This window comes from Gavia stellata, chromosome 1 (genome assembly GCF_030936135.1).
Source record: "Gavia stellata isolate bGavSte3 chromosome 1, bGavSte3.hap2, whole genome shotgun sequence".
Classification (NCBI taxonomy): domain Eukaryota; kingdom Metazoa; phylum Chordata; class Aves; order Gaviiformes; family Gaviidae; genus Gavia; species Gavia stellata.
The window spans coordinates 69079146-69092771 of record NC_082594.1 but is presented as its reverse complement, the minus strand read 5'-3'; the positions used below and the strand labels follow the sequence as shown (position 1 = coordinate 69092771).

Below are 13626 nucleotides of genomic sequence, written 5' to 3'. Positions count from 1 at the left end.
TAAATATGTATATATTGTGATGCAGACACAGAAAGTACCTAAGCAATGTAACCAAATGCATCACTAAGCAAACAAACATCATTTATTACACTCTTTGTATGGAAAAAAGTTTTAAGGAAGACAAACGGCAGCATAAAATAACACAGAAAACATGTATCGGCTATTTCTCTGTGTTCACAAAAAGATTCATCTGTCCAATTTATTTTCTACTAGAAAAAAAAATATTCTGAAACTGTTCAGTGTTTAAGTGATTACACGAAGATTATCAGAACACTGATTTTCCTTTTAACTTTCAACTAGGACACAGAATGTAGTTTAAAGTGAAAAAATGAGAAGCCATAAACCGGGCTATACTACAGAGTTGACAACTTCAGATTGTCAAGACAAACAAGGTTAACATAGACCAGTTATGTAAGGGACTCTGCGACAATAAGCAACACAGGAAATATAGCCAGAATATCACCAGAAAATCATTCTGCAATTGCTTTTTAAGAGACGAAGCTCACCCTAAGGATCCAAATTACACTGGGTCTTAGGAAGTAGTATTATGCAGTATTAATGTATGTATAGAAAGCTTCTGAAGCATCCTCGGTTTTTGTAAGCTGCACTTCAGGCCTTAAGTAACAGCTAATAAAGTATTTTGTCTAGATTCAGGCTTTGCACATACATTTTCATGATTATTACTTATTGATCTCAAGCAGGTGATGAGCTGTTACAGAAACAAGAAAAGAAAAAAACTTTGCTATAGTCACAGGCACCTTCCAAGCAAGAGAAGAAAGGAAACATATCCAGGAAAGAGAAGCAGGGAGGACAGGAATGAGGATGCAGTAATGCAGTCGCTGTTGCACCTTTTAGGGGATGGCAAAGCTACTGAACTGTTTTTAACTACTGAGTGCTGCTGGGCAATTCAAAGAGTAACTCAAATGAACTCCATGATGGACTATCAAACAAACTGTAGGAGGGCACTGTGGTATCTGTGGTGGTATCATAAAACCTCTGTCATCTTCTGGGGAAAAGTAAGGAAGCTTTATATTAGAACAGTTGATCAATAAAATCCAACTGAATTTAAAAAACACTGTGGATTTTATGTTAATAAATTCTCTGTGGGGAAAAAGGGATACAGTATTGAGTACTAAATTAAATTCAAGTTATTTACCCTCTGGCTAGGATTTTAGAATTATTTATGATAACATTAATGGAAAAAACTTGCTTTTTATTTTTGCAGTGAATTATGATCACCTGGCAACTACAGGTACAGAATTCTCAAGTTATACATTACTCAGCTATGTTTACAATCAGCTATTTTTCTGGGCTACAGAAACCCGTACAAATAACAAAACATATTGTTTATGCAGTGGTAGGAAACATCTGGGCTTAGTTGGTGAAACAGGAATTGATGAAAAAAAATGAGTCGCCAGCTGCACCACAAATACCACCCTGCCAGTTTTGTTGCAAAGACAGTGCAGCTACATTGCATACAAGAAACTGGCTTCCTAAAGAAAGCATGTTGTGTGCACTCAGTGTCCACAGCAGGGAAGGGGAGCTCAGAAAGGCATTCATGTACTTCCAGAAACACTATACTTGATATCCCAGTTCTGTGGAAGTAAATGGCCTTCCATTAAACTTCCAGAAAGCATATTTTTGTACCATTGCAAAAAAGAATGAAACTGCAAAATGAACCACATAGGAAATACCATATGGAGGTATTTGAAGAACCCTGATGTCTCTCTCACATGCAGGGAGGTGCTGCAGAAACTTGCTTGAACATACTGTCCTCACATAGGATTCTGAATGCACAATTCTAAGGAGGATCTCTTCGGCTACTGTGTGTTCACATACAACCTGCATCAAGGTTGAAGAGATCAGAGGTAAGGTTTTGCACTACAGTGGAATTAAGGTTTTGTTGTTTTTTTTCTAAATGCACATCACAATTGTTTATCTAACAGCCTTACACAGCTGCAGAACGAGCTGTATGACTATGGCGTACAGAGGATTTCCTTGACTTGTCACTTCCTTGCCCTAAAGGTTATGCCAAGGCCAGTCTGACATTCAGACAAGAATGACAGAAACATATTAAGGCAAGTGGGCCCAAATCCACAAGCAGAATGATGCAGAATTACAAGCCTAAATCCAAGACAAAAACCCTCACAGGCACTATAAAATCCCTTGAGAGGCCCACCAAGTTCAGGCACCAAAAGCTGCAGACATATGGATGGTTAAAAAAGCTTCCACACCAGCAAGATCATGAATCAGGCACTACACATAAACCCAGTTTTCAAAAGCATCAGACTCCTAATGGACCCAAATGCTAACATAACTGAGAACCTCACTGTAAAAGCCAGTCTTAAAAAAATACAATTAAAAAAATTTCTAACTCTAAAGCCAAATCTTTTAAAGGTATTCATCCAGGATAATAGTCCTATGCCAGTTCTCAGACCTTAGAGATTTAACACATTCTCCCCCCAAGGCCACATGCAGTGCATACTGTATGAAGAAATTCCTATTCATGCAAGTAGAGAGCATTCATGGACAGAGAGTCTTCCTGCCATCTACTAAAAGTCTGTGCAAGGGAAGAATTCATGATTAGTTGGATTAGACAAACAGAAGCATGACTTGTAACTAAACAATTAAGATGCTCACCTACAAGAGAGAAGAAATAGAGGTTCTGCTTATTGTCTCAAAGACTATTTGTAAATCTCACCCAATGACTGACTAAGGTAATAATAAGTTGCCATTAGGGAAGAGATCAGAATATCTGGATTGTTCTGGGGCACATGAAAGCCTGGTTTAATGGCCTATAGGAGAAAGGTGTAGTCCTATTTTGACCCTATCTGTTCTGGGATGCTTTTTCCCCTCTGCATCCCTTCCATAAAATAATGAGAACAATCATTTTTGCAAGGATTAATTGCAAGTACCATGGAGATTAAAAATACATCAGAGGCATTAATCACTCCCACAGACATCACACTTAAAAGTGACAGCTTCCAGAGAAGAAGAATGACATGAAGGGATAAAGAGCTGTACTTTTCTAAAAGAGATTTCTTTCTTAAAGACTTAATCACAGTATTGTTATTAAAGAGGTATTTACATTTTGCCAACCAAACATTAATCACTTATGGTTTTCAGAAAACTCCAATCCTCCTTTTTTGTTCAGTTTGTTGGTTGATTTTTCCCCCTCCAGCCTCTGAAAGATAAAGCTATAACTATTTGGCAAGCACAACCTTATGGCAAAATTGTTGTAGTTTTCCAAGACTTCTCAAAACTACCTTAAACAAAAGCCAATCAGTCACAGACAAGTAAAGAATGCTATTATTTGTACTGAATACACTGATATTCCTGGAAATTTAAAGGTTTGTTTAGTTTTTCTAGAGAAGGCCCTTTCTGAAATTATGCCGGACGCAGAGCAGTATGATGACTGGGCTACTTTCAGCAAAGGAATATTCCAAAAGCTATCCTTTGGATACAAGCCAACCCTGCCTGCATGAAGTGAAAAAACACCCAAATACAAAATCTGTTAAGTCACACTCGAAGAAGTACAACAGAAATCCCATATTTCTAGAGCAAAATCATAAGCTCTGAATGTCCAGAGTGAATTGCTTCAGCCAAACTTTCTACTTCAGAGCAATGCAATGTCATTCAAAAGAGGGTTTTTTTCCTTAAATCTGCCTCTCTATAGTCACTCAGCAGCTTCAGTCTCCTGGTAGAAATAAGCTTTTTGTCTCCAGAGGAATACTTGAAAAAAAGGAAAGTAGGCAAAGGGAGCTCATAAAATGCTTATTTTTACAGATGCATTAAAGTCTTAATTTAATTGTTTTGCAGATCTCAATTAGATATGTAATAATGTAAAGAAAACTGTTATTTCCTTTAGGAAACTTATTTCCTGCACAATGTCCTTGTCGCTAAATTGGAGAGATACAGGTTTGATGGATGGACTACTGAATGGATGAGGAAATGGCTGGGTGGCTGCATCCAAAGTGTTGTGGTCCACAGCTCAATGTCCAAAGGGAGATCAGTAACAAGTAGCATCCCTCAGGGGTCTGTATTGTGACCAGTACTGTTCAGTTTCTTTATTAATGACACAGACAGTGGGATTAAGCACACCCTCAGCAAGTTTGCAGATGATACCGAGTTGAGTAGTGTCGTTGAGGGAAGGGATGCCATCCAGAGGGACCTTGACAGGCTTAAGGAATAGGAAAATATGAACCTCATGAGGTTCAACAAGGTCAAGCGCAAGGTCCTGCACCTGGGTCGGGGCAATCAGCAGTATCAACACAGACTGGGTTACAAATGGACTGAGAGCAGTCCTGCAGAGATGGACTTGGGGATACTGGTGGTTGAAAAATGGATGTGAGCCAGCAGTATGCACTCATAGCCCAGAAAGCCAATCGTATCGTGGGCTGCATCAAAAGAAGCGTGGCCACAAGATCGAGGGAGGCGATTCTGCCCCCCTACTCCGCTCTGGTGAGACCCCACCTGGAGTACTGTGTTAAGCTCTGGGGCTCCCAGTACAAGACACTGAGCTGTTGGAGTGGGTCCAGAGGAGGGCCATGAAAATGATCAGAGGGCTGGAACACCCCTCCAATGAAGAACGGCTGAGAGAGTTGGGGTTGTTCAGCCTGGAGAAGAGAAGGCTCCGGGGAGACCTTATTTTGGCCTTCCAGTACTTAAAGGGAGTCTACAAGAAACCTTTTTACAAGGCCATGTAGTGATAGCACAAGGGGCAATGGCTTTAAACTGAAAGAGGGTAGGTTTAAATGAGATACAAGGAAGCAATTCTTTACTATGAGGGTGGTGAGCCACTGGAACAGATTGTGCAGAGAAGTTGTGGATGCCCCAACCCTGGAAGTGTTCAAGGTAAGGCTGGACATGGCTTTGAGCAACCTGATCTAGTGAAAGATGTCCCTGCTCATGGCAGGCGGGTTAGAACCAGATGATGTTTAAAGGTCCCCTCCAACACAAACCATTCTATGATTTGGCCAATGCATTTCAAACTGCATTTTATAGTCGAGATTCCATAAAAATAATAAAACCTCGATTGTATCCTATATGTAATTCCAGTATTTTGTTAATTTGCTTTAGAAAATTATTATACTAATGAAACTACGTTGCAATATTAGTGGAGATAACAACATAAAATTACTAATCATAACTTTGTATTACAGAATGTCACCTTCCTGGGTCAAGTTTATGATTATGCCTTTGGGGAATGTACAATAATTTGAATCTTAAAAAAAGTAAAAATCTACTTCTCCGGTTTGTCTATACAGATTTCTGTACAGCAAGCAGTTCTTCCTTCTATATTTCCTGAACTGACATCTTGTTCAATAGTAAAGTTCCTGCCCCAAATCAAAGACAGCAGATAGGACCTGTAGCTTTTCCCACAAGGGAAGTACCCTAGACACTAGGATACAGGGTTTTCTGAAGGGGAAGATGCTCTCCAACTGGGATAACACCACCACTCTATGCCAATCCCTCAGCTAGTCATCATCTAGCAAAACAAAGGCAACATAGTCACTAGGGCAACATTTTTGTATCTTCTCTTAAGAACGAATACTTAAACTTTGGCAACCTGGTACACTCCTACAGCTGTGAGATATAACATTATGCAAATTTTCTTTCTTTACAAGAGTTAATGGAGCTTCATACTGGATGGGAAGCTAACCATAAATACTTATTCTAACCCTTCAGTTAGCATCATCACTTTATGACTGAATTCTCTTCTTCGTTTCCCAGACGGCAAATTCTTTCCAATTCTTCTGTTAAGTCTTTTTTCCAGTTCTCTGTTCAGTGTTTCTACTCCTTCCTATCTCATATCTTTAGCAGATAATTCCTTACCACTACTCATCCATTTTTGTCTATCCTTTTTATTTTGCCATAAGTAAGGTAATGCACTCCAATTGTTAGTTACTACAAAGAGGGGGAAAAAATTTCCAATATTTATAACAAAAAAACAGAATGCGTATAACTCATCACAGTTATCAAGTTCCAAACAGGATCTTCAGTTTTCATCACCACATATACTTGAGTATGCCTGGACATCCTTCTAGCTTTGAATTTACTGGCTTGAAACAACAAAGTGGTTTGCAAATATGTTGACTGCCTACAAAAGGTTTGAATTCCCAAAGGAGACAACAGAAGGACTTTGACCTACACCTAACTGGAGTACTATGCAATAACATTCTGAATCGGGTCAAAATTGTTTTGGCAACATAAAAGCTAAGCAATTTAAATTGCTAACATCCCTGTGTCCCCTTTTCACTTAATAATAGAGAAAGAACTGAAAACCCTAAGTGTCTTTTCTTAAACAGCAGCAAATGATGAAAAAGAACTATGAAATGACATCTATCTCCAGATAGATCTGTTCCACACAATTCAAATGCACAAAATTTGTTGAGAAAAGCATTTTCTCCCTTTGCTTTAAAGCAGCATGGCTGGTCAAAGAAACCAACAGAAAATTTCTAAGCCAACAGACCCATACGTGGTGCTGTTAGGGCCACACATCTCCCCATTTCAAGTGAAGAAAAGAGAAAGCAGCATAACTCTTACCTCAATAACTGGAATATATCATATACCGTTTTACACAAATCATGCTTTCCCAATCTAGACAGCAGCCCTGATTTTTCAAATGCCTTTTAAAAGGCATTGCAGACGGACAGCATGCTCCAATGGTCAGCACTGTAACTGAAACAAACTCACTTTTCCCAGTTACCTTTTACAAACCCCTTCAGGTAAGTTGGTGCAGTAACCCCCACCTCTCCCTCCCTAGGGTCCACGAACAAGAAGTTGAAAATTACCAGTTTCAACTGAACTCTGCTTTGGTCAACCAACCTTTCAGAAAAGAAACAAGCAATATAAATGATAGGGAAACATTTTCCCTTTGCAAAAACACAGAGAGGAAAGAAGATGAAAGCTCTAAGAGCATTTGTCCTTGTGTAGAATGATGACAGCACCACCTCCTGCACATGCCACAGAAAAGACAAATACTAAGTGGAGGTAAAATATTAAAGACAAATACTAAAGACAATTATTAAATGGAGATAAGCTGGGAACTGTAAGGGTGAATTTCTCCAGGGTGACAAAAAATTGGTTTAAAACACCATGGCTCGCAAAGCAGAATTGGAATCCATCTATTCCTGACAAACTCAACTGAAGCACAAACAGATTTTCATAAGCTACATGGCTATGGCTAGTTGGAAGCCTGACGAGCAGGGAACTGAAAGCTGCTGAAGACAGTAAACTTATTTGCATAAACCCACAAATGAAAGGCAACTCTGCAGGACATGAAGCCAGCAAGCAAATGTTTTTGGTTTGGTCTTTTTGGTGGAGAATCCATGGCATGCTGACACAAAAAGCAGGCGAGTCTGATGTCACATCAGACCATTTCTAACCCTTCCATGGCCAGTCAATCCTGCTGTCTAGTTGTGAAACAGCTAGGGAAGGAAGATTCCTGGTATTCTCCGCAGCAGTGCTGAACAACTTTCAAACAGCTAGCCTAAAGCAATAGCACAGGACCAAACTCGCAGCTACTTTTCTATTATGAAAAGTGAAAGTAAAAGCTTATCAGAACACAAACATTAAGTAGCATTTAACATTTGTTTTGAACTTATGCAAGACAAGCAACATGCAAAGGGCTGGTAAGATTCAAACTGAAAAGCTTACTCACACCTTGATATTCTGAGAAGAGCACGTTCTTCCTAGCTGATGGAAATCTGACAAAAACAAATGGCTAACCTTGTGAAACAAAGGACAACAAACATGGAAACTAACAATGCTGAGAAAAGTCAACTCACTACACTGCAGGATGTACTTCCCTCATGTTATTTTGACATTTTGTTTTTAAGTTGTTTCAGTAGCTCTGCTGTAATTTATCTTATAAAGGTAACGAGGTCTTAAGCTTGGATCTCATGACAGCACGCTACTATTCCTTCTTTTTTCCCTTGGAAAAGGAACAAGGCTACTGACATACTTCCTGAGCACTATCTGATCTACAGATGAGCAAAGAGAACTGTTCTACTTTACCAGAAATAGAGCTCTTCACTTTATTTTCATTAAGAACATGCAACTCCCTTGTTATACCAAGACATCAGCAGATTATTTACAGTAGGAATCAAGATTAAAGCAATCCATGCAGATTGATGAGCTCTGGTCTTTAAATCCTGGCTTCAAGATTTTACAGTGTATTTCCAACAACTTAAATAAGGTCCTGAATCTACAAAGACAGCCTCACTGAAGCATCTCACTATGTCCATATAAAACTGAATAAACATTTAAAACTTCAAAGGGAATAAGCTTAAGGTGTTTATGTATGACAGACCAACCCACAAACAGGTGGGCTTTTTAAAAACAAAACAAAACTCTCAGCCTGCATGTAAGTTACTCATATTGCAAAAGAAAAAAAAAATCTAGTGTCACCACAATATCTATTTAATCAGTTGCTGGTTTATGATCTGTCTACATTTTTCATTACGGACAACAAAGATCAATTAAATTCACTTTGCTTGCGTTTATAATCACCTCGTGTTCTTAAGCTGTGGTTTCACAACAGCTTCAAGATGATGGAAGTGCAGCCTATGACTGAAAAGATTTGTTTCAGTCCACCTCCACATCCCTCCCTCCCCCCCTCCTTTGGTTAGCACTAGCACTCCTGCAGTATCTTGCTGGGGTTTAAATCTGAGAAAAGCTGTAGCAGAATACTTTGTCCCTTTAAAGGGGCAATGAAAATTCAACCTTTGGGCAGTGCTTCCCATTATACATAGCACAGTATAGCCATGCAATGTTCACAGAAGGAGATAGCACTGCAAGTGAGTCAACTAAGCTAATTCTGAAAAATATTAAAAAAAATATTAAGTAGCATTCTACCAGATTACAGAGTGATTTTTGACAGCTCACTAGCTGCACTATCTCCAGATTCATCACTTGGGCAATGGGGAGCAAAATTATCCCTTTCACCTAGGGCCTGCAGATAAGGTAAATGTAACTTAGTTAAACTCTGTTCACTTCTGTTTTGCCAGGGAACAGTTGCTTAAGCTACAACAGCTTTTAACTGCCTGCTGCATAGACATGGGGCTCTACTTTTATATACACAAACTATGCATAGCACACTGTTTCAAGTTAATAACTTTTTTTAAATTAACAGAAATTAGATTTACAGAAATGAGACATCAAATATTACTTTAATTCAAACCCAGATGTAAAGTAGGGATCCTTCTTACTCCAAGTGCTACTAGGGAAACCAGTGAAGTCCATAAGAGTTCTAGGTATCTTTAAAGTGAGCCTGACTGTGCACTTCATGTCATGGTGGTACTTTAACCAACGTCAACAAGACTCCTTACACGAGACACTAATTGTAGACCAGCAAAGCGCATGATGGCAATGCTGCCAACAGCACTCCCAGCTGCCCATTTCACCGCTGCATGGCCTCCTTGGTTGGGCCAAACCAGCTGCCTGAATACCCACACTGCCAAATGGTTATAACCTGAAAAGGTCATCTTAGTCCAGACCAGTTCCTTTACCTAGTGCACAGCACAGAAATTTAAGTCCTTGTATGTGGTGGATGCTGGTAAGAAATGGGAGATGTGGAGCATGATACCTAAGCCAGCCTAGCCATCCAACACCTTGCACTGTGGAACTACCAAGAGAGCCACTCAAAGACTCTTGAGAGTGAGATAGCTGAGAGCCTTTCAACTGCCTGTAATGAGCTCTTCCTCTAGCTTGCAAACTCTCATAAAGAAGTTCTTCAGGCACATTTGTAACAAATCTGCATTCAAAGGCAAAAGCTTTTTATGAAATAAGACACTTTTAGAAAAGATAATCCCTAAACATTCTCTCGGGGTTCCACACAAACTGACAAAATGGCACTATCAAAAAATGTTCTATCTCCTAGTTCATAAAAAAATGATGTACTTGCCAAGTATTTCATTCCCTGTAACATAATGTGCTCCAAATCTGATTCCCCATGTACTAACACTGAATGGAAATTCATGGGAAGGAGGTGCACAGCCTGAAAACACTTAGTCATTTGGAGAGCACTTGAGAAAGAAGGAATGTAAGACGTGCCAGCACATACACCTACACCAGCAGCTCAGTTTTCTCAGATTCATGCTATTTTAGTCTGGCATTATCTGACCGCAACCAGAGCATAGTGATGATTCAGTAATATTGCAAGGAGTGCACTTTTAGGATAGGGGGATGGGATCATAATCACTTCCATAGAAAAGAAAACAAAAAATAGTCTCTCTAGAATCTATTAGACCAGTGACATCTGCTAGCATATCGTATGATATTGAACACGCCACAGCCATAAACTAATGATTCCACTACTTTTGACCACTGGTCAAAAGACTGAGAAGGACAGCAACCTGACACATTAGATTTGCAAAAAACATACTCCCATCAAACACCAACCTATTCCCTTTTTAAGCTACTTTTTACCACATTGACCTGCAGTCCCTCTCCTCCTCTGTTTTTTCTGAATCCCAAAGAATGACCAGAAACAAGCAGTGCAAAGACTTCTATGACTTACAGCCCAGACAGCAAAAATCATATGGCAGTTTTTCCCTTCCTTAAAGCTAACTTTTACCCACAAAGCTAGACAGCAACCACCAACTACTGTCCATAGAGTCTAACCAATAGCCAGGTCCGAATAACCATGTCAATTGCCACTCAATTCCTGTATTTTAACAGCAGCCTAGTAACTTTGTTTTCAAAATTAAGTATTATTTTTTGGCAAAACACCAAGCCCTTTCAAAATAAGAACAGACATTAAGCTGTCCCTACTTCAGTATGCATGCAACCTGAAGTCACTTGGACAAACTGTCCTAAGAATCAGAGCTGGCAAGTAACTTCAATGATAAGAGTAGTATCTAAATAATGAGGTCCTGCGAACACAGTAACATATGGTAGTAAAGGGAATTCCAATGTTTGTGTCTCTACGGTAGGAAACACCACCCCTTCTGCCAAAATACTTGAGTTGTACCTCTCCACCCTCCCAAATGCAAAGGGAGGATCCTAAATCTAATACACACACCTACCCCCGAAGCTAGCTCACCTAGGTGTGTTTGGAGCATCAAGAGACTCACTTGTCCCTAGCCAAGCTGCCAAGGCTTCAAAGATCCTTCCTCATGGTGTTCCATTTACATAAAATCTACCTAAGTCTAAACCGAGAACAGGCTGACATAAAATAAACTGAATATAAAACATGCAACAGAAAAATCTGGACAAGAAAGGGAAGAGAGCCGACAGGTCAATGTTATAAATCCGAGACTCTATGTGACTCACACCTAATAACTGAAGCCATAAATATTCCTGTCAGTGGTTATTCTAAGATTTTCCCAAATACCTTCGTGCCTCTCTTCAGACTCTTAAGACTCCAGCTACGTGCTGAGCTAATAAACAAGGAAACAACCATTTATTTAGCCCCCAAAGGACATGAGAGGATTTTACAAAAACCAGATACGAGGCCTGCCCTGGAAAGCTTCCTTGCAGGCTCACCTCACACAGCTACCAGGTTAAGACCAACGCGGACAACGAGCGGCCTGAGGAGCGGCTGCGGAAATAGTTACTCCTCGAGCCACGTCCCGCTCACAGCGCTCCCCCGCAGCCTCTCTGCCCAGGCAGCCCACCCCACCGCCCAGGCGCCTCCGCAGCACGCCCGCCCCACCTCCCGCCTAGGGCTCGGCCGGAGGGCCGGCTGCCTGCCGCACGGCGCCGGCGAGCCTCCCCCGAGAAACCCTTCCCGCGGGGCACCGAGGGGAAGCGCGGCCGCCTGCCCCCGGAGGAAGCCGCCCGTAGTGCGAACGCCACCCCCAGCGGTCGCCCCCAACGGGGGGGCCCTCCCCGCGCAGGCCCTCGGGACGGGGCAGGGGAAAGATGCCTGACGGGGACCCCCGGCACGGCACGGCCCGCCCGGCGGCCCCGCCGGCGCCCTCCGCCACGGCCTAGCCGGCTGCCCGCCGGACTCGGGAAAGTTTCAGCAGGGCGGGGAGGCGGGGAAAGGGAGGAAGCCCTCAGCCCCGCCGCCCAGAGACGCGAGGGGCCGCGGGGAGCCCCCTTCCCCGCCGGGAGCGGGGCAGCCGCGCTGCGGCGGCCCGCAACAGGGCAGCGCAACGGGGCGCGGGAGGAGCCGCCACCTCCTCCTCCCCGCCGGCGGCGGAGGGCACGGGGGGCCGGGGGCGCCCGGCCAGCGGGCAATGAATGGCCGGGCCAGACCCGCCCGCACTCCCGCTCACTCACAGGCGACATAGGCGACGAAGGCGAGCCCCACGAGCAGCTTCATCCTCCTCCGGTTGATGGCGGTCAACAGGCGCAGCAGCGGCCCCTTGCTCACCATGCCCAGCGGCACGCAGCCCGGCCACGCCAGCGGGCTCGCGCGCGCGCGGCCACCCACCGCTCGGCTCCGCTCACCCCGCCCGCGCTGCCCGGGAACTGCCCGCGCAGGCGCAGCGGCGCGCGCCCGCCCGCCCGCTCTTCCCCCCTCCCTCCCCTTCCCCAGCCGTGGATGCGGTCGGTGGCCAACGGCGGCCGGAGGGGTGGTGGCGGCGCCGCGCCGCGCATGCGCAGGCCGCTACCCCCGGGCAGTCTGAGCCTCTCGCGGCGCCTGGGCCGGGCGGTGCGGTGAGGTGAGGTGAGGCGGGGCGCGGCGGCGTTGCCGCGGGGCGCGTCCGCCCTTCCTTCGTAACGAGCGACGGGTCTTGGCTACAGGCTGCCTGGAGGGCGCCCGCCTGCCACAGAGCGTGCCTGAGGAAAAGGAAGGGCGCCCGTAGCCTCTCCGTGCCCCTGGCCTGGTCTTTCAGGGTGCTTCAGCGTCGGCGCTCTTGGTCACCTGTCGCCTCCCGCCGTGGTGGCCCTGGGGTGGTGACCTGCCGGGACGGACGGACAGACATGGGCACACACGTAGACAAAACGCGTGTCGCGATGTCTCCTTCACTGCCCGGTACTTTGAAAGCACCACTTGCCTCATCCCAAATGTGCTTTCCGTATTTGCACACATCTCTTTGCCATGGTAAACTGAAAAGTTTTGTTTGGGGTTTTTTTTCCCCTAAAGTAATAGTTGATGAATTTGCCTCTGTTTAGGATAACGAGATTGCAGTTACTTTAAGATGGCTTACATTGCTGCTGCAGCTTCCATCCAAAGTCCTAGTGGCCTGTTGCAAACTGCAGATTTGTATTTGCCTGGAACGGTAGGCATCTTCCTCACGTGTCAAAACATGTTCTCCTACCAGTAATAAACACCCACCTAAACTCAAGGGAACTCTCCCTCCACAACCCAACCTTCCCCCTGAGTAGTATGGCCGTCACACAGTTTCTAAGGGAGATGCTTTTCCACAGGAGAAGACTGCAAGAACAAGTGTTCTTGAATTAAATGACTAGATTCAATCATTTAATTTCAGTGTAGAAATACAGCTTGTTTACACTAAAGAAACTATGACCGCGGTCAACAGAGACCCACATAGTTAACAAGATTTAACCTCTCCTCATTACAAGGAGTAAAGTCAGTCAAATGTATGAGTCTCAGAAGGGTAACTGCAGTAAGATGCTGTTCAGAGTGATTAAGAATATCCCCCTGCAGCCCAGAGAGGCAAAGTGACTTTATTCAGGAAGCCTTGAGAATTGAAATTTCCTAACTTC

General features: G+C 43.5%; 1 protein-coding gene across 7 annotated transcripts in view; it reads right to left on the bottom strand.

Moving 5' to 3' along the window:
* The window catches only part of UXS1 (UDP-glucuronate decarboxylase 1), a 68921-nt gene extending 56593 nt beyond the window's left edge, over positions 1 to 12328 (bottom strand). For 6 of the 7 annotated variants that reach the window (XM_059815776.1, XM_059815790.1, XM_059815782.1 and 3 more), the window contains exon 1: positions 12232 to 12328. In XM_059815776.1, the coding sequence (XP_059671759.1) occupies positions 12232 to 12328 (97 nt within the window). Of the gene's footprint in view, positions 1 to 7663; positions 7680 to 12231 lie in introns of those variants that run through there. The other variant, XM_059815824.1, reaches the window with a different exon arrangement.
* Positions 12329 to 13626: the final 1298 nt, after the last annotated feature.